Source organism: Pipistrellus hanaki (genome assembly GCF_964339955.1).
Source record: "Pipistrellus hanaki genome assembly, chromosome: 8".
NCBI lineage: Eukaryota > Metazoa > Chordata > Mammalia > Chiroptera > Vespertilionidae > Pipistrellus > Pipistrellus hanaki.
This window is the reverse complement of record NC_140510.1, coordinates 59605659-59627264: the sequence shown is the minus strand read 5'-3', so window position 1 is coordinate 59627264 and position 21606 is coordinate 59605659. Positions and strand designations below refer to the sequence as shown.

Genomic DNA, 21606 nt, shown 5'->3' with positions numbered 1-21606 from the left:
GGGTTTGAGTCCCATTGCCTGTACAGTACTAGCCATATGACCTTGAGAAGTTGTTTCCCTTTCTCTATATCTGTTTTCTTGTCTTGTAAAGTCTACCTCATAGTATTGTGAGAATTAAAAATAGAAACAGAGCCCACTTACTAAAATGTTCAGTGTGTGTTGGCTAATTTTTTTTCCAGTTGTCTTAGTATATATCAGTTTTAAACAAGTTGAAATAACTTGGAGGAAAAATTATGTTTTAGATCTAGCCAACAATGCCTACTTCTATAGGAAAAAGGTCTAGTTTTACCCTTAGTTCAGTTAAAATACAACACTTTCAGTCTTAGAGACCCTAGATAGCTCACTGGCTAATTCCAGCAACTCCATATTAAATTTTATGAACTGTACTCTTAAAATAATCACCAAATACTTCCCTAGCACAGTACTTAAAAATCTTTATGATTGCCCTCCTGAATTCATGTTCATGGTTTCTCTCTCTTTCTACAGGTGGTCATAATGTCACAATATCCTTACAGTCTAGGACTGGACATACCCATATGCCTTCTGTGGTTGGCGTCCTTGTCTTTACCCAGTTCTGGTTCTGGTTTCCTCTTTCACACTTCCTTTCATTGGCTTATACCCCTACCTGTGTCATTGGCCTTAACAAGGACTTAAAGGTATGTTTGTGAGACCTCAGTTTTATAGTGCATCTTCACAGCATTCTGTTCACTATCTGTCTGCTCACAAGTATTTTCATGAAATTTTAAAGATGAGTTAGTTAGTATCCCATCAATAACATATTTCCCCCTTAAATTGAATCATCACCTGTTGAGTAGAATGTGTTGGTGGAAATTTTAAAAATCGTCTTCTTACTAACTTTGTAACCTTAGGTAAACCAATTGAGAGGGAATGGTGAGAGAGGGGGCAAAATATAAAACCATGAAAGGCTTTATAAATTACTCTGATGAACTTTATTAAAAATCTGGGAGCTATTGGATGATTTCATGCAGATAAATATGATGAAATCATATTTGCATTCTAGAAACATCATCCTGGTATCAATGGAAATTTGTTATAATAATCTGGACAAGGAAGAAAAGAACCTAAATCTTAATGAAAAATGAAGGTTAATATGTTTTTATTTATTTCAGAGAGAGGAAGGGAAAGGGAGTGAGGGATAGAAACATAATAAGAGAGAATCATTGATAGGCCTCCTGCAAGCCTCCCCCCTGGGGATTGAGCCCACAGCTTAGGCACATGCCCTGACTGGGAATTGAACTGTGATCTCCTGGTTCAGTGGTTGATGCTCAACCACTGAATAACACTAACTGGGCTCATCCTTTTTTTTTTTTTTTTTTTTTTTTAAATGGGGCTTGTGCTTAGGTCTTTCTCAGTTCTATGGCTCTTCCATCGCCTTTTTACTCTTCCATCCACTCAAGAGATCTGTTTGACCCGTAAATAACTCTTATATCTGGTCATTACTGTTGTTAAAATGTTCTGTTAGGTTTTCAGAGTGGAAAAATTTTAGACAAAAAGAAAAAAAATGGTTGATAGAGATTATTTTATTGAATTGATTTTTTTTTCCTTTTAGCTGTTGAGCAAATTATCCTTTAAGTGTTTCAGTACTAAATTATTCTCATGTGTAAATATTGGTCAGTTTTAGTTCTCAAAACAAGAATCTTTTGGTTTACCAATCCCTAACCTTTAACATGTGGTTAAATATATTATAGAATATTTAGGGACTTTTTCCTCTGACCCACAATTTTATGATCTCTATTTCTATTCTATATGATACATACACACACACATTAGAGGCCTAGTGCATGGATTTGTGCACTGGTGGGGTCTCTCAGCCTAGCGTGCACACTCTCGCAATCTGAGGCCCCTTGGATGTCAGAGAGCTGGTTTTGGCCTGATCCCCACAGGCTAGGCCAAGGGACCCTTACTGGTGCACAAATCCGTGCACCTTGCCTCTAGTATGCATAAAATATCTTTGGTTAATCTCTTCTCCCTTCCCCCCTTCCTTCTGTGATTCATCAGTCCTATTGCATGTTTTCATGCCTGTGGTTTCTGCTCCTGCATTGAGCATCTGTCCCCTGGTGGTTGTCATAGCTACCGGATGGTCAGATGGTCACTTCGGCATATATATATATATATATATAATTTTTTTTTTTCTATTTGATTTTAGAGAAGAAAGGAGAGGGAGAGAGACAGAAACATTAATGAAGAGCAAGAATCATTGATCAGCTGCCTCCTACATGTCCCTTACTGGGGATCAAATCTGCAACCTGTGCATATGCTCTTGACTGGAATTGAACCTTCAGTACACAGGCCAACACTCTATCTACTTAGCCAAACCAGCTGGGGCATCTGTTTCCATCCTTTACAATGAAAGTGAGATGGAAAGACAAGATTTCTTTTCCTAGTATATATGATGCTTATGATCATTCTTTATCAATGCAAACTGGGTAAAAGAAATAAGTGCTGTAAAGCTGATTTTTCCAGGAGGCTCATGTTAGATTCTTGTAAGGTATAATTATGTGCTGTAGAAATTGTATACAAACTGGTGTAGGTTTTTAATGTGATACTATTGATAGAAGGGATATAGAAGTTAGGTATGCAGGCTGGATAATCAGATAACACTTTACAAAAGTGGTAACAATCTGATGCTCACACCATAATTGGGATTTAACCCACTAAGCCAGGTCTATGGTCAGTAAAGATGAGATAAAGGGATGGCTGGATTGAAATTTCTGGCATCCCTTTACATTTGTATAAGTGGTGCCTCGCATAACGAACGCCTCGCACAGCGAACTTTGGACAGGTTTTTCATGAAACCATCGGCCAAAAAGCAGAAAATGGATGAAGATGTGCAAGATTCGGTAGACTCTACTTAGTCTGTCTTAAAATTAAAAAAATGTGTGTGTTTTTTTTTTTTAAATTATGTTTTTAGATGTATCTAAATAAAAATATGTCATCTTAGCATATTTTTTTTTATGTCATCTTAGCATATTTTATGCTACAGAACGAATTATTTTTTTAAACATGTATTGTTATGGGAAAACGCGTTTCACATAACGAACTTTTCGCATAACAAACTTGCCCCTGGAACGAATTAAGTTCGTTATGCGAGGCACCACTGTATTTGTTAAGAGCATATAATACTTAAATCTTTATTTTGATTATTTTAATGGAGGAGGGAAATTCTTTTATTCCTTCAGATGCCGAAAGTTCAGTATAAATCAAACTGTAAACCATCCACATTTGCATATCCTGCCCCACTGGAAGTACCAAAAGAAAAAGAAAAGGAAAAGGTAGGTTCTTTGTTATTTCAAACAGTATTTGTACTCATATAGAGGAGCTACTTAGTGTTTTACTTGGGTTTGTTTTAAAACTTTTTTAATGTTTTTATTTATTTTAGAGAGACAGAGGAAAGGGGGAGGGAGAGAGAGAGCAAGAAACATCCATCGGCTGCCTTGTGGATCAAGGCCAAAAACCCAGGCATGTGCCCTGACCAGGAATTGAACTAATCGAATGGGCAACCTTTCTGGTGTGGCTCAACCAACTGAGCCACACCAGCCATGACTAAATATTTTAAATTAGATACTTTTAAAGTAATACTTCTTACGGTAAAATCTAATATACAGGACTATAAAGTAAAAGCCCTTTTTCTCTCCTGATTATTCAAGTCCCATATTGCAAGAATCACAATTTGTGAATTCTTTCCAATGTTTTCTCTGTATATATCATTACTTTTCATAACACAAAATAGAATTATTCTCTACATACTGTTCTGCTTCTTGTTTTCACTTAGTTTATCTTTAAAACTTTAAATCTGCTGAATTTTATATTTTCCAAACTTCAAGCCATTCCTTTATGTGTATATTATTATTTGTCTTACCAGTTCCTTTTCTGATAGACACTTAAGGTTATGTCTAATTTATCCCTGTAACAAATGAAACTGGAACAAGAGTTTATACATTTATACTATATATATTTATGCACATATATAGTGTATATCTATAGGTTAAGAGCTTAGATGTGGAACTACTTGATCAGAAATAATGCACGTTATTTATTTTTACAGGTATTATTTTAATGCCTATAAAATTTAGCTATAAATTTTACAGGCATTAACTAAATTTCCTTTTAAAATGCATATAACCAGTTTGTACTCCTACCAACAGTGTATGAGGACACGGGTTGACACATGTTAAATCAGATTATGGTGAATTAGCTGCAATTGCTCCTGAAATTTTCTCAGTAAAATTACCTTTTAATGATACCTTATATTTAGAAAACTGGTTCTTTATCTCAAGAGAATGTTTCATATTAGCCAGTTGATTATTTGAAGTCAGTTTAAATCAGTATTGCCAGCCTTTCACAGTCCTGGTTTCACCTTTGATTTCAGTGAGATCCATCAAGCTATTCACTCACCCACTGTATATTACCAATGTAGGGCATCTAGTCCAATGAGAGTGTTTATAACCAAATTTGGAGAAAACCTATGTTTTCCAGTGTGTTCCCTGTGAAGTAATAAAGGGTACAGCACTCAAGTCTCTATCTCAAAAGCATATGATAACAAATCCATAGCTACCCTAACCAGTAACTAGAGCATCAGCCCATGAACTGAAGAGTCTCATATTTGATTCGGGTCAAGGACACATACCTCAGTTGCAGGCTCAATCCTCAGCCCCAGTTGGACACGTGTGGCAGGCAACCAATGGATGTGACTCTCTCAAAAAAAAAAAATTAATGTAAAAATACCCTCGGGTGAGGATTAACAAAAAATAAACAAACAAAAACAACAAATCCATATCCAAGGTAAACAGCAGATACAAACCTCCAAGAACTAAAGCTTTACAATGAACATAGTAGTAATTATGTGAATAAATGTCCTGCTTGCTTTTCTCATTTATTCTTTGATTATTTTTTTCTTGATGTTACTGCCAGGAAACAAAATAGTATTATAGGACTGAGTTCTCTGTGGACTTGTACATTTGTATGTAGATAAAGAGTCACAATGATTTAACCTATTTATTTCCTGTAGGTTTCCACAGCTGTTTTATCTATTACTGCCAAGGCGAAAAAGAAAGAAAAAGAAAAAGAAAAAAAGGAGGAAGAAAAAATGGAAGTGGTAGGTATAACTTGGTGGTCATATGAGTTGATTTATCCATCTCTGTATGGTCTAGATCACATGTGTCAAACACAAGGCCCGCGGGCCAAATCCAGCCCACCAGGCCTTGCAATGTGGCCCGCACCGCGCTGTCATCACTGCACTCCGCTGTCAGTTTATGACATTGTCAGTTTATGACTGTTCAGTAAACCATTCGGCCCGCGATTTAGGCTGGATTTTAGATTTTGGCCCCTTCTCTGATTGAGTTCGACACCCCTAGTCTAGATTCTTCCTTAGTTGAACATTATTATACCTTACTCTTGGCTTCCTTTAAATAATTGTACTATTCCAAGTATAGAGACTCATATAATTTTAATTGGAAGAGATTTAGAAAGTTATTTATTCATGGAAAGAATAAAATATTTCATGGTACAAATCAAAAATCAGTTCCTGGATGAAATGACAATTGAAATGGTCAACTTATAATATAGAACCTTTTTTTTTATATATCCTCTGGTGGAAAAATCTCATCTTTTTAAACCAAGTTTAATACCATTCTTACCCCCAAGCAGAGTTACCCTCTCCCTCCTCTGAGTTTGATATTACTTTAGTTGTACCTTTATTATATCTAATCCTAAGTACCTTTTTACCTAATAGTTGCTCAGTAAACTTATCCAACATTATTCAGTGACATGGAACAGAAATGAACCTTTATTGGGCCATTTTTTCATATTTTCTAGGATGAGGCAGAGAAGAAGGAAGAAAAAGAGAAGAAAAAAGAACCTGAGCCAAACTTCCAGTTACTGGATAACCCAGCCCGAGTTATGCCTGCCCAGCTGAAGGTTCTAACAATGCCAGAGACTTGTAGATACCAGCCTTTCAAACCAGTAAGTTACTTATGGCCCTTAGCTATATACCCAAGGAATATTAACCCATAGGACAATATAATATTTATAAAAAAAAAAAAGGCTAAATCTCCAGAGCACTGGGAAAAGGTACTAGCCTAATAAATCTCTTAGCAAAAGGGAGAACATTTTCTTCCATTCCATATAGATATGGGGGAACGTTCCTTTGTATAATCCTGTTAAGTAACTTCATCTACCAGAGACTTACACCAAAGAAGTTCCTAATGCAAAGTAGTGATTAGGAGCATAGACTGGAGGCAAACATCCTGAGTTTGAATCCTGATTCTACCAGTAACAGCCTATGTGACTTTAGAACAGGTACTGATAAACCTCTCTCTGCCTTAATTTCCTCTCTCTAAAATAAAAATTATCCCTAACTCATAGGAATGTGGCAGAGATTAAACAAGGTAATACAGTTATTAATACATGAGCTCTGAGAAAATTAAATTTTACAATTAGAAAAGAGTTGTCATGCTATTTAATTTATTCTAAGGCAGAATGTTTCCTGTTAGCCACACATTGTAATAAGTTGGTTATTGTTATAATTATTTTTATTATATATGGAAAAATAAACCTATCTATTCAATCATGAAAAGGGGGAGAAAAATTACTAAAATCAGGAAGCAAAGAGGGGACATTACTACCAACCTTATAGAAATAAAAAGGATTATTACATGTGATTACTATGAATTACTGTGTTCCAACAAATTGAGTAATCTAGATGAAATGGACAAATTCCTAAGACACAAATTACTATAAATGACTCAAGAAGAAATAGAACATCTGAATAGACCTATAACAAGTAGAGATTGAATTAAAAATCAGAAAATCTACAAAGAAAAACTCAAGGCCAGATGGTTTTACTAGTTAATTCTTTAAAACGTTTAAAGGAAAATTAACACCAGTCTTTTACAAACTTTCTAAAAAATTGAAGAGGAAGAAACACTGCCTAGTTCATTCTGTGAGGCCAGTATTACCCTGATAGTAAAACCAGACAAAGACTTTACAAGAAAAGAAAACTACATCAGTAATCAGTTTCATGCCTGGCCATGTGGCTCAGTGGTTGAGCATTGACCCATGAACCAGGAGGTCATGGTTTGATTCCTATTCAAGGCACATGCCCCAGTTGCAGACTCAGTCCCTAGTAGGGGACATGCAAGAAGCAGCTAATCGATTATTCTCTCTCAACATCGATGTTTCTGTCTCCCTCTCTCCCCTTCTCCCTTCCTTTCTAAAATCAATAAGAACCGATTTTTTAAAAATAATCAGTATTCATGGATTGGAAGATTTAGTATTATTAAGATGGCAGTACTCCCCAATTGGATAACAGATTCAACACAGTTCTTATCAAAATCCCTACTGACTGTAAAAATTGGCAGACTGATCCTCAAATTCATATGGAAATTCAGGGGACCCAGAATAGCCCAAACAATGTAAGAAGAACAAGTTAGAAGAATTATACTTCCCAATTTCAAAGATACTGCCAAAGGACAAAATAGTATTATAGGACGGTGTTCTATTTGGACTTGTAATAAAGACTATGTGATATGGCCTGTTTGGCAAGCTGGCTCAGTGGTTGAGTGTCGATCTATGAACATATGTGCTCGATTCCTAATCAGGGCACATACCCAGGTTGTGGGCTCAGTCCTCAGTGGGGGGCATGCAGGAGACAGCCAGTCAATGATTCTCTCTCATCATTGATGTTTCTCTCTCTCTCACCTTCTCCCCTCTTCTCTGAAATCAATATTTTTTAAATATTAAAAAAAAAAAAAGATGTCTTGAGTGTGGAACTCTTGACAAAAGGACCTGTTCCATTGTGTGTATCTTCAGTTGTCACTAATCTCAGAATTATAGAATGTCATATATCTTATTTTCAGTTTAGAAAGTTTGAACTTTCTTACTAACATATAACATTAAACCCTGTATCTATAAAAAGTTCTTTCCACATATTGATTATATTACAAGATTTGAGTTGGATTATTTCATTTCACTAAGCATGAAATAAGTACAGTTATAACCTGAAGCCAAATGTTTCCAAACTGTAGGAAGTCCTTTTGTGTATTTTCTTCTGGTTAGTAAAACATGTATTTCTATTTGGTCTTTAGAACAGCGGTCGCCAACCTTTGGACCTCACAGACCACCAGTGGCCACTGGTTGGCAACTGCTGCTTTAGAAAGTTTGAGTAAACTTTTAGGCCATGAACCATGTACTCTGATTGTTCTTAGGTAAATATTGGTAGTAAAAGTAGGGTCTATTCATAAAATGGCTCCACTTAAGAAAAGCAAACTTTTTAAGAGCAAAAGTTCTAGATTAAAGTGTATGGATATGTGTTGTTAAGAGAAGGAAAATAGTTAAGAAATTTATGAAGCACACCAGTTCTGTAGCATGGCAAGGCAGAGTTCTGATGAGTAAAAAATCAGATTAGATTGAACTGCAGAGATACTTATACATTTGTGAATCATTTAGCTAATGTTCTGGTGCTTCTTTTCCTTCCCAGTAATGTGCTTTGGTAGAAAATATGTTTTTTCCAGATGTGCCCTGCCACTATGGACTGATTTAATTACAGAGAGCAGCTTTCCATTTCCTTTCACACAGGCATGCAAATAGAATAAGATTAGCACTCCAGAGTTTGGTGTTTGAGTTTACCTTCTGCTAATAAGTTTGGGAGAGGCCTTAATAGGATTGCTATTTCTTCATTGCCTTCCATCGCAAGAATCAAAGTGAAAACACTCAGATATTGGTTGTATTCATGTTCTCTCTGTCATTCTGAAATCGCTGAAGAAAATTTGACTTTTCATTTGTAGATTGTCTTTTGAGTCTAAAATTATGGTTTTTTCACAAATAAAGTGTCTACTATTAGATGAGGGTGCTTCTCAGACATTAATGTGCATATAAATCACCTGGAGATCTTGTTAAAAGGCAGATTCTGTAGATCTAGTGTAGGGACAAGTTTTCATTGCTAACAAACTCCCAAGTGATAATGATGCTACTGGTCCTAGACCACAATTTGAATAGAAAGGTTTGGCACTAGAATATAGTATTAGCATACCATATTTTGGATAGTAAGCATTCTCCCTGCAATCAGGCTCACGCTAGTACTGAGAAACACTATTCTTTGTTGTTATTGTTGTTAATCCTCACCTGAGGATATTTTTTCCATTGATTTTTAGAGAGAGTGGAAAGGAGGGGGGGAGACATAGAGAGAGAAACATCAATGTGAAAGAGACACATCGATTGGTTTGCCTCCCACACTTGCCCTGACCAGGGCGGGGGATTGAGCCTACAACCGAGGTACGTGCCCTTGACTGAAATCGGACGGGGGACGCTTCAGTCCTCCAGCTGGTGCTCTATCCACTGAGCCAAACCAGCTAGGGCTGGGAAATACTATTCTTAAAATGCTATGCATTATGCAAATAGAGCAGTACCACTGGTTCTGCCTTCCATAGCCAGTGGGGTAAGTTTGCAAATACTCATTGTCCATTATAATGGACATTGACATTGCTTTCATCGGCCTTACCCAAAAGAATAGGTCAGGAAGATTAGCATAACACAGTCACAAATGCCAGGTTTCCTGACTCACCTATTATAGTAAAGTGTAGTCCTAGCCTAGTTCTTCGTTTCCAAATTATTCGGGCGATCTTAAAGTAACATTTAATAAATGTGCACTCTAGATTCAGGAATATGAGAAGAGCTTGTGCCTCTTTCTTCCCTGCTTTGTGTTGACAGCTCTCCATTGGAGGTGTCATCATTCTGAAGGATACCAGTGAAGACATTGAAGAGCTGGTGGAACCCGTGGCAGCCCATGGCCCGAAAATCGAGGAGGAGGAACAAGAGCCAGAACCCCCAGAACCATTTGAGTATATTGATGATTAAGAACCAGAGGTGTGTGGAACAAAATTGTCTATCAAGAGTAATCTCTGTCAGTTCTTCAGTAAAGTTTTATGTGGGGACATTGTCTCACTTTTTCCCTTTCTTTTGTGCTTAATCCTTATTTACCTAAACGGTATTAAATAATTGCCCCCTCCCCTTTTTATCGCTGCTTACAATCATAACACCAATTCCTTTTTCTTTCTTCTTTGATTCTACCGTACTACCAGTGCTGTTCAAAGTACCTGGTCTGCAAACTTTATACGTCTGTGAGGAGGTAGAAAGCTTGCTTTGGATGTAAATCTGCTCAGTGCTTCTTTTATCAGAACAGCCTTGCATCTTCCTCCCCCCAAAAGAAGTCAGCTAAACTAACAGTTTGCTTAATGATGGAGTTGATTTACATTGTGATATAAGCTTGTTGAAGATCAGTTACAGTTTGTGGGCCAGCAATGGTCTATAGATTACACTTTGAATAGCACAGGCCTGCACTTCTCCATGATTTTTCTCTCCCTTTCCTTTGTCAATACATTCAGCACTAAAAGCCTTAACATTTATTTATATAGTGAAATTATTAAACATCTAGTATGTATGAAACACAGTGCCTATAGGAACCTGGGGGTCATTTAAACTGTAACACAAAGCTTTGTCCAATTCAAAGAGATTATTATTATGCCGGCATGGGGGGAGGGGAGGCGGCAGCGTTAAAAGGCAAAAGTTGGGAATAATTTAATTTCACAAAATTGTCATATTTTCCCCATTTTTTTAATGGTCATCACATATTTGAAGATGTATGATCAAGCTTCCTTAATTCCACTCTAGTTCAAATACATTATCAGACAGATATTAATTTATTCAACTCTTTAAAGGAAATAAGAACAGTATCATTGCACAGCCGGTATGGCTCAGAGATTGAGCATTGACCTATGAACCAAGATATCATGGTTTGATTCCCAGTCAGGGCATATACTAGGGTTAAGGCTTGATCTCCAGTATGGGGTGTGCAGGAGGCAGCAAATCAATGATTTTCTCTCATCATTGATGTTTCTCTCTCTTTCTCTCTCTCTCTCCCTCCCTCCCTCCCTCCCTCCTTCCCTCCACTTCCACTCTGAAATCAATAAAAATATATTTAAAAGAAAAAGAACAGTATGATATGTACACAGATATAATTTAATAAAAAAAAATTTTAAAAACAAAGTAATCAGTAAAATTGTAAAAAAAAAAAAAGAACAGTATGATTTATTACAAAATAAAAATATATTTAAATTTAAATGTCAGTTTACAAATCTTAACATGATTATTATACACTGACTTGCAATTAATGAAAGCTTTTACAGATATATCAGCTATATATTAAAGGATAAACCCTGTCATTAGTAGGAAAATATATTGAAGCCTCTGAAAGACAGTTTGGACCTAAGTGAGAGGGTGGTTTATATTAACATCCTTTCTATCTAGACTTGTTTTTGAAAATTCTCTTTCAGAGAATTTCTCTTTTCAGGAAATCTTGATGGTTTCTTCCTCAGCTTTCCCAGCCAACACAATACAGTACCATGAGCACTCAGTCTCTGTATAACCGACTCAAATTAGCCCCCTTCTTCCTTTCACAATACCTCACTGAAGGCTCCCAGATTAAGTCATTCAAGGCAGTTAGTACAAGATGGCTTAGAAATTTTTTAGTTGGAAGTTAGATTCTTATTAGTTTTCAAAAGGATAAAATACTCAATTCAATAGAGATGTGAAAATAGAGACTTATAGCACAAACTGGCATACGAGGACTGTATAGGCATAGTTAGGGGCTAGTGTTAGACTTCAACAGCTAGTAGTTTAAAAGAAAAACTGTTTTCGAAATAAAGAATGAGCCTTGCTTTGCTTCTCATCTCCCCTTCCCCAGGATCTCATTGCTCATCTGAAGAAGGTTGTCCAGGTTCATATTGGAAATGTCTATGAGGAAATTCATGTTGAGACCTGCTATTCACTGCATGTATCATTGCCTCTGCACTGACCTGAAAAACCTTGTCTCCAAGTCTTTGGTTGAAAAGAAGATATATGACTATTTAGTATGCTCTTTCACACAACTTGGTTTTCAAATAAATATATTAAAATCTCCAGATGGAGAAGGACTGTTTGATTGTTTGATTTTCAGCCTGGATTTTAAATAAATGGACTTAATACCTTTCACTACCACTACCACCACCACCACCACCTACATGAAATGCCTAAACTGAAAGAGCTAAAACCTTGATTGCTAAGATGAATATATATGACTTTTATACACACACACACACACACACACACACACTAGGGGCCCAGTGCATGAATTCATGCACCTTGAAAGGAATTGTAGGCCGTGAGGCTGCAGTGGGCACAGGGGAAGGTCTCCATGCTCCCACCACAGCACCTTCCCCTTCTGCAGGCAGCCCTGCTCCCACCGCTGCCGCAGCTCCCACTCTCACAGCACCAGACCCCCAATGCGGTGCAATTGGGGCTGGTGCCAGCAGTGGCTACACAACTGCTGCCCCAATTGCCCCTCAGGAGTAGGGGGAGGTAGAGAAGCCCTAGGTCTATCGGGGCTGGCAGCTGCTGCTAGCATCCATTGATGGCACCTAGCGATGGGACCAGTGTGTGCAAGTGGGGCTGGCACTGGCAGCCAGCCTGAGCAAGGCTGGTGCTAGCAGCAGGTGTAAGCGCCAAGTGGGACCACAGTGCACAGCAGCAAAGAATTTTCAGTAACTACTAGTGTCTCACTCCACTCACAGCAACCAGCACCCCACCTTGGTCTGACATCGCCACTCACCTGCTCCATCATCCTGCCAGGGCCAACGCCCGCTATGTTCCACACACCCCCTGGTGGACTGCACACATCATAGTTACCGGTTGTTCAGTTGTTCTGTTCGGTCTATTTGCGTATTAGGGCTTTATATATGTATATATACACATATAAATATATATATTAAAAAAATTTTAAGAATGCTTCATCGGTTTTGAGAGAAAGAAACTGATGTGAGAGCACAACATCTATCACTGCCTCCTACAGCACACTGGAGATTGAGCCAGGGCATATGCCCTGACCAGGAATCAAACCAGCAATCTTTTGGTGCATGGGACAACGCCCAACCAACTGACTTCCAATGTCAGGGCATATGACTTTCAAATTTATGACAGTTAAACTATTTCATAGATGATTTGAAAAATAAGGGGTGGGGGGTGGATAAACCCTGGTTCAGAGAGAGTGAAAGGGAAGTGGAGAGGCAGAGAGAGAAACAGCAATGTGAAGGAGCTACATTAATTGGTTAACTCCACATGCCCCACCCAGGGCCAGGGATTGAGCCTGCAACCGAGGATCCTTCAGTCTTAGGACCCATGCTCTAACCGCTGAGCCAAATCAGCTAGGACTTTTTTTTTTTTTAGGTAGTGAAGGTGTGGATGCCATCATTTATTGAAGAAGTCCCTTTAATCCAAGAGAAATGTAGTCTAGGCAATCCAGATACATTTTTTAAAAAAATAGGCATTGCTTATTGTTTCCTCCTATTGACCTTGTTAAGAACAATAGATATAAACTATTTGGTTTCATTTAGCTACAGAATCTTGTTGATGCACCTTTTTTTTTCTTTTTCATTTTTCATGTTTTTAGTAATTGAGGTGTAAGTTAAATGTAATTAAAATGGAGAGATTTAAAATGTATACAATTTGGTGAGTTTTGACAAGTACATGTTTTATGTCTATATTACCACACCTTCCTTGGATGTTGAACTTTTGAAATAAGCAAGCATGGTCGTTATTCTGACTGTTTGTCATATGAAATGGATCTCTAATTTACTGGGATATGGCATTAAGAGCTAGATTTGAGGGGCAGGGGTTGGTTGTGGGGGTTTTGTGTCATATAAAAGATCGTTTCTAACATACATGAATCATTTTTTGCTTTAACCTTGATTCTTTCACTTTTTAGAGGAAAACTCTTGGGCAGGTAGATCAGCCCTAATACATTCGTAGCTACATCTTTGTTAGGTCCAGGTCTAAAGGTTACTGATCCCAAAGGATGGCTCACTCATTGGTTAATTTCATTGTGTCCCCTCTTTTGTGAAGTCCTTATTTCCTCAATATCAGATGATTCTATAAAAGAGATTATCTCATTTCCTAGACACTTAATTAGTTATGTCCTTCCTGTTTAAGCTTCTAGCATTTCAGAGTGATCTCTAACATTTCCCTTAATATATTAAATGTTTAAAAAACAGAAGTCTCAATGATGTTATTGTCCAAAATTGAGTAGTCTGGAAGAAGTGGTACATTCACTGGCCTCAGGCCAAAGTTATTAAATTCAGTCCAAAAAAATAGACTGAACTTCAGGAGCAGGCAACATTAGTTCCTGGTCTGCAGTACAATTTAGAACTTATATTTTGGTCTTAAATCGTGAGGTTCTAGCTTTAAAAAAACAAGCTAAAAAGAAAAATGGCTTCTTGGATCAGATTATGATGAGACTCTGACGGTGTTTCTCTCTCTGCGCCGCCCCCCCCCTCCCCCGCCACCACAAGATTTCCTAGGAATGCATAGCACTTAATGAGAGCTAACTAAGAAGTAAATAGGTCTAAGGTGAAATAAGTCATGTCTGAAGACAGGATTGGAGCTAAAATTGACACATTCTCTAGAAGAACAAGAAAGGAGAATGACTGCAATTATTTCCAATGATGTCATTGTAGCACACTGTCAGAATTGAAGCCTTGTGGGATGCACAGATGGAAGGAAATGGTTTGGTTTCTTGGATTGGACTTAATCCTGGAATTATCTTTCTACTACCTGTCTGCAGATAAATGACTGCTGGTTCTGCCTTTTAAATACTATTTCTGGCATTCATGACAAATCTTTTCCTCCTGTCCTTGACCCCTTTGTTTAACAGATTGAGTAAATATTTAGCTTTATTTGAGCACTAGAGGCCTGATGCATGACATTTGTGCACAGGAGGATAGGGGGGCATCCCTCAGGCAGGCCTGTGCCCTCTCCCAGTCCTCTCCTAAGCCAGCAGTCGGACATCCCCTGGGGGGTCCTTAGCGCTTCCTCTGAGGCGGGAGAGGCTCCCACCACCGCCATTGCACTTGCCAGCCATGAGCCCAGCTTCTGGTGATCAATGCTCATCATAGCAACCAGTCGTTCTGGCATTCAGTCAATTTGTATATTAGCCTTTTACTATATAGACTTTCTTTGTGCAGGGATTCTTGGGCTCTTTGACAGGTCCCACTCCCTATGACGGCTTTTTAACTCTAGCCTTCTCAGAATTTGGTCTTGGGTTTTCTCATTCTGCCCAATCTCCAAGCAATTTTGTCCATCCCACACCTTCGTTCACTGTTTTTATTATTATTATTAATATTATTATTATTCACTCTTTTTGTTCATGACTCCCAATCCACATCCCTCCCATATCTTCATCTGAGCTGGCTGCACATCCAACCACTGGGCATCCTTATTAGGGCTGCCTTGCGGGCAGTTATAACAGTGTATCCAAAGCACGTCCAACCTCCTATTCCTCCTCCTTGGGGCTAATGACAACCCCTCCATCCAGTGGTCCACACAAGAAACAGGATTCACCCTTGACTCCCCTGAAATATCCACAATTCACCCACCCTCCCCCACTTTTTATGCCCCTAGTTCAAGCATTTAACTATCTCCCTTTAGACTCGACCCACTTTAATCTATTCTCCAAAATTGAGCTTTTTAAAATGCCAATCATGAGTCTCCTGCTTAAACTCTCCCAGTGGTTCTTTGTTGAATAATGCCCACATTCGTTGCTATGTGTGCAGCACTATTCAAGGCTTTAGTTGTTGCTCACCTCTCCGGCCTCCCATTTCTTCACTCTCCTCCCACCTCCTGCTCAGAACAACTTTCACTTCCTCCAAAAATTCATTGTCATCTCCTAGCCTTTGCGCATATCAGCCCCTCTGCCTGAATTACCTTCCTCTCTTCACTCCCACCCTCTCTCACTAGGTCTTTAGGTCCCCATTTATAAAGACTTTCTCCAAGAAACCCTCCCCAGCCTCCCCCTCCAGAGCTGGACCAGGTCTTTCTGCCTTCCCAGCACCCAGTATTGCTCCCGATGGTTCCCCTCACCATATTATCACCTGTTGCCTAGTTGACTTGCCTATCTTCCCCCACGTTAGCCTTGCTCACCATTATAATCCTAGCACAAAATGTATGATCACATATTCATTGACTACCTGTATTGTCCAGAACAGTGAAAGTCACAAGTGAGCGCTAGGAATAACTGGAACAGTCCATACGTGCATAAACGGTGATTCATTCATCTGTCCTCCAGCCTCTTCCTCAGGGGACTAAATGTCTCTTCCTATTCCTCTTCCGCAGTGACTAACGCTTCCACTGAGGACTGTTTTTCAATTGGTTTTACCCTTTGGGAACCCTGGCTTTTCTTTGTGTGTATAGACAAGATTTTGTCTCTGAAACCTAACTGGCATAAGAGGAGAAGAAATGAGCTTGGGGAAAAAAGTTTTGTGGCTTTGTCCCAGACCCCTCTCCAAACCCCTTATCTTCATCATAAATGAGACAACACTTCCACTTTCTACAGAAAATTCCTTAGAGGGTGCTTAGCTTGACTGCTCCTAGAGCTCAAGTTCCTTTCCTACCCTCTCGTTTTTTCACAGTTATAAGCTCAAGGGCCCTTCTAAGCCAAGCTGCATAATGGAAGGATAGTGGATTTTGGTTCACTTGTTCCTTAGTGGTTTCCTCGTTTGTAGAGAGGAAATGATGTCCACCTCAAAGTTGTTGCAGGGATCAAATGATAATGGCTATTACCTGCCTATTATGTGCTGGACACTGCTAGGAATCACACATGTTGATGTCCTCATTCCTCACAACTACCCTAGGAGGCGAGAGCTATTGTTTGAAATAATCTATGTTTAAGAACCTAACACTTAGTAGGCATTCACTAAGTTTTATTTGGATCAGAATGGTATGCCCTACCCCCTCATTTCACACGTGGGGACACTCAAGAGTGACCTCTTGACGAAACCAGTTTGGCTCAGTAGATAGAGCATCGGCCTGCAGACTAAAAGGTCCCGGGTTCGATTCCGGTCAAGGGCATGTACCTTGGTTGCAGGCACATCTCCAGTAGGGGGTGTGCAAGAGGCAGATGATTGATGATTCTCTCTCATCGATGTTTCTAACTCTCTATCCCTCTCTCTTCCTCTCTGTAAAAAATAATAAAATATATTTTTTTTAAAAAAAGAGTGACCTCTTCAGTATCGAAGGCCAGTTTTTACATTTGTGTTTTCAGTTCATCTTTGCATTAAGCTGGTCTCTGGCCTCTTTTCTGGCTTTGTTTGATCCAAATTGGCAAAAGACAAATGGTAAATAGCCATTTCTTTGCCTACCCTATATCCATACTCTGCTCTAAGTTAGTGTCTTCCTCCATGCTCCTAAACCATATCAGAGAGGGACTGTCAACAGAAGCAGTATTTCCAAACACCCACAGCCTCTACAACAGCTGCTGTTAATGGCCATCTGTTTGCTGGGATCTGTGCAGTTCCTTTGGTGCGTGCACCGTTTTCCAAATCAAAGTTATTTATGTGTAATAAAGTTGCATCCTGGAGGTAATTGCCTTCACGACCTTGGGCATTACACAGAGCCGGGATTTGGCAAAGAGTTGGACAGAGATAAAGAATTTCCCATTAAGTAGTATTCCCATGACCTGGTGCATGCAGCCTCTGACTTGTGCCAGGATCTCTCAGAAGCCCTGATTCATGGTCGAAAGATTTAAGAGGTTTACAGGCATCCAAGGCTTTCTGCATATGCTGGGTATGGAGTAGTCTCTCCAAAATAAGGGTGGGCGATGGGTCCCTAAGCAAGTTCCTTCCTTTGTTCCTGGATAAGAAGCCAGGTGGGACCCTGACCAGTTTGGCTCAGTGGATAAAACATCGGCGTTTGGATTGAAAGGTCCCAGGTTCAATTCTGGTCAAGGGCATGTTACCTAGAGGGCGTGCAGGAGGTAGCAGATCCATGTTTCTCATCAATGTTTCTAACTATCTATTCCTCTCCCTTCCTCTCTGTAAAATTTATTAAAAATATATACATATTTTTAAAAAGCCGGGTGAGCCGAAACCGGTTTGGCTCAGTGGATGGAGCGTCGGCCTGCGGACTGAAGGGTCCCAGGTTCGATTCTGGTCAAGGGCATGTACATTGGTTGTGGGCACATCCCCGGTGGGGGGTGTTCAGGAGACAGCTGATCAATGTCTCTCTCTCATCGATGTTTCTAACTCTCTGTTCCTCTTCCTTCCTCTCTGTAAAAAAAAAAAAAATCAATAAAATATATATTTTTTTAAAAAGCCAGGTGGGGGTATTCACTAACAGCTCACTGCCAGCACCCAGTCTCCTCCGAGCAGCTCTCAAGCATGTATGACATGTGGCTGGCATAGCAATTTGTTGTTTTCCAATGGTTTCCTATGTGTGTAGGATTTTCCTTTTTCAGCCAGTCTACAAATATAAGCTCCTTAACAGCAAGCCCCAAAGTACCCCAAATTGCCTGCCAGAATGTTTGATAACACCCTCTGGTTTCAAATGAAATAATTGCGTTAGCTTGGGGAGTCTGGTGATGCCCTTGATTCTGACGTACTCTTCTCAATGGCACTTATATGTTTGCTTATTGTCTGACTCCCTCCATTAGCATGTGAGCTACATGGGAACAAGGGGGGTTTATTTTTATTTTATTTTATTTATTTTTTAAGTGAATTGTACCCAATTATTTTATTTTAGTTATGATAGGTGCTACAGAGGAAAACTACAGCATGCACTGAAAGTAAAACTAATAGAGAGTGGTTGTTCATGGCTACTACTAAAAATAACATAAATAGTATAAATTTATGAAATAAAAATATACTTAGTATAAATTTATGAAAGTTAATAAAAGCTTTTTTTGAATTAGGTTTGGAAAAGACTTTTTTATTATTTTTTTAAATATTTTTATTAAATTATTATCTGTGTACATATTTTAACATTGCCCCTTCCTCCCATACATACCCTCCCTCCCCAGAGTTTTGAAGTGGGGTTTATTTTTAATGACTGCTGTATTCCTAGTGCCTAGAGCAGCAGTTCCATTGTAGGCATTCAGTAAGTGTTGGATGAATGATGGAAGGATGGACAGATGGGTGGATGGACAGAAGATAGTGGCAATCATTTAGCTCCTGTGAGCTAGGCACTCTGTTCACCACTTTATTCACATTGCCATTCTTAATCCTCACAATTCTATTGCCAGGTAGATATTATCTTCATTTTACAGAAAGGGCTTAGGAATTGTAAGTGTACATAATTATCCAGGTCATGCTGACTACAAAACCTGTTTCCTTTTGGTTTTTCTTATGTTTATATTTTAGCTACTATGGAAATGGTTCAGCAGATCTGGAGACCAACTGAGAAATCCATCAGAGTTTAGATGATTCTGATACAGATGGTCCAGAGACCACACTGTCCTATGCAAAGCTGCCTTTAGAAGATGAGTCCCCTGGCTGTTTACTAGTAGATGGATACAGAGATAGGGAGGACCCCAGAACCCCAAAGCATAGCATTCAGCAAAAGCCCTCCTTAGAGGAAGGATGTCTCACTACCAATAGAGTGTGACTATACCTGGAGACAGAATGTTTTTCCAAGGAGAGGTCCCAGAAATGAAAAGGATGTTCAGAAAGTGGAACTGCTGTTGGCTGTGGCCCCTAGGACAGGTCTATGTAGTACGTGTGATATATGGCACCAGGCTTCCTGGCTTTCCTAGCTTCAGGCTCTCCTACACTCCCCATGGCAATTGCACTCTATCATCAAAAAGGACTTAGGGCCCTGGCTGTGTGGCTCAGTTAGTTGAGTGATGTCCCATGCACTGAAGGGTTGCAGGTTTGATTCCCACTCAGGGCACATACTGAGGTAAGATCCCCAGTGGAGTAGGTACAGGAGGCAGCTAATTGATGTTTCTCTCTCTCTAAAAATCAATAATTTTAAAATATATTTTTATTGACTTCAGAGAGGAAAGGAGAAGGGTTGAGAAAGAGAGAGAGAGACATCAATGATGAGAGAGAATCATCGATCGGCTGCCTCATATATTTCCCCTACTAAGGATTGAGCCCACAACCCATGATTGTGCCCTTGACCGGAATCAAACCTGAGACCCCTCAGTCCACAGGCCGACCTTCTATCCACTGAGTCAAAAAGCTAGGGCAATCAATAATTATTTTTTTTTAAATATATTTTATTGATTTTGTACAGAGAGGAAGGGAGAGAGATACAGAGTTAGAAACGTTGATGAGAGAGAGTCATCGATCAGCTGCCTCTTGCACACCCCCTACTGGGGATATGCCCGCAACCAAGGTACATGCCCCTGACTGGAATCGAACCCGGGTCTCTTCAGTCCCCAAGCCGACGCTCTATTCATTGAGCCAAACCGGTTTCGGCCAATAATTATTTTTAAAAGGACTCGGGGTGTGTCTAACTCCGGCAGCAGCCTATTTTATGAGCTGCTTCTTGCTCTCTTTCCCAGAGCCCTGGGCTAGGCCTACTGAAGAGCCCGCAGGGGCAGCCAGGATGCACCACTTACTCTGAGAAGTGCCCCACTTTGGCCCCCAACCTGAGACTCTGTGGCTTGCAGTGGCTCAGGGTGATTGATACCATCACATTACCCAAACACACAATGCCAGTGAGTGAATGCCATGCAGTCAGGCCTGCCCCACCGCAGCCTGAACGTGGGTATCTCAGCCTCTAAAAAGCGCTGAAAGGGGAACTGTGTTCACTTCCCACAGTAACACCTCAGCCTTCAGCAAGCAGAAGGTGAGAGGACCATGGCTCCCGGGTCAAGCCAGGACAGAATTCCCATCAGCAGACAAAGCACCTGCTGGAGCCAACATAGCAGAGGCCCGGGGAAAAAATAATTCCATTTTTTTAAAAAATAATTTGATCAACAAATATTTGTAATTTTAATGGTATTTATAGGGAAAATAGGCTTCCTTACATGTATTTTGTGGTTTAGAAGTGTATTTCTTTTTAATGCGGTCAAGGAGTCAATAACAGTCCGAATCCAGCCACTGACAGAGCAGCTTAGTCCGTGCTCAGCCCCTCAGCATTCTCTAACCACCAGTTCAAGACAAAGCCGTGCTCCGGCAGCGGAGCTGATGTTAACGAACAATATGGACAAGCATTGCATCTCAGGAGAAAGCCAATGGGACCAGAGCCAACTGGGAAATCAAATCTACAGATGACTAGATTTAGCTCATACATCTATACCACGTTAGAGAAGATCTAAGAAAAGCTCATTCATCCATTTATTCACCTGTTCTCTAGAGAACTTCGAGAATGCTTTAGCCCCGCCACCATGTGCATTCCTTCTGGAAAACGATGTCTGTACTTTCATTTCTCCCTGAGGGAACTGATGACCTCCTAGCTCAACCCAGAATGGAGTCACTACACTCCGTCCCAGAGCCACCGTGATTTCCAGGAAGAGCACCCGGCCCAAGTCAGACCAATCCGAGGCAGTGGGACCCAATTCTGGGACATTGGTTCTAGCTACTGAGAGCCACTCTCTCTTCCACTTCTGCCGTGGCCTCAAGCTGAGCCTCCACCACATGAAGCCTGAATGTGGCTCCAACCCATAAGAACCCGAGCTATAGGCAGATCCAAATGGCATCCTGTGAGCCCAAAGTGCAGCCGTGCCTCTGCCTCCAGACTGTGAAGTTCCAGGAGCAGTAAGTTCTCTTCTTTGCTTAATTA

At 39.8% G+C, this 21606-nt stretch overlaps 1 protein-coding gene across 1 annotated transcript in view; it reads left to right on the top strand.

The window, feature by feature from the left end:
* Positions 1-11992, top strand: part of PSMD1 (proteasome 26S subunit, non-ATPase 1) — a 78702-nt gene extending 66710 nt beyond the window's left edge. The window contains exons 20-25 of the mRNA XM_084891771.1: positions 487-656; positions 3201-3293; positions 5030-5116; positions 5836-5982; positions 9727-9882; positions 11759-11992. Of these exons, the coding sequence (XP_084747897.1) occupies positions 487-656; positions 3201-3293; positions 5030-5116; positions 5836-5982; positions 9727-9873 (644 nt within the window). The 3' untranslated portion in view covers positions 9874-9882; positions 11759-11992. The remainder of the gene's footprint in view (positions 1-486; positions 657-3200; positions 3294-5029; positions 5117-5835; positions 5983-9726; positions 9883-11758) is intronic.
* Positions 11993-21606: the final 9614 nt, after the last annotated feature.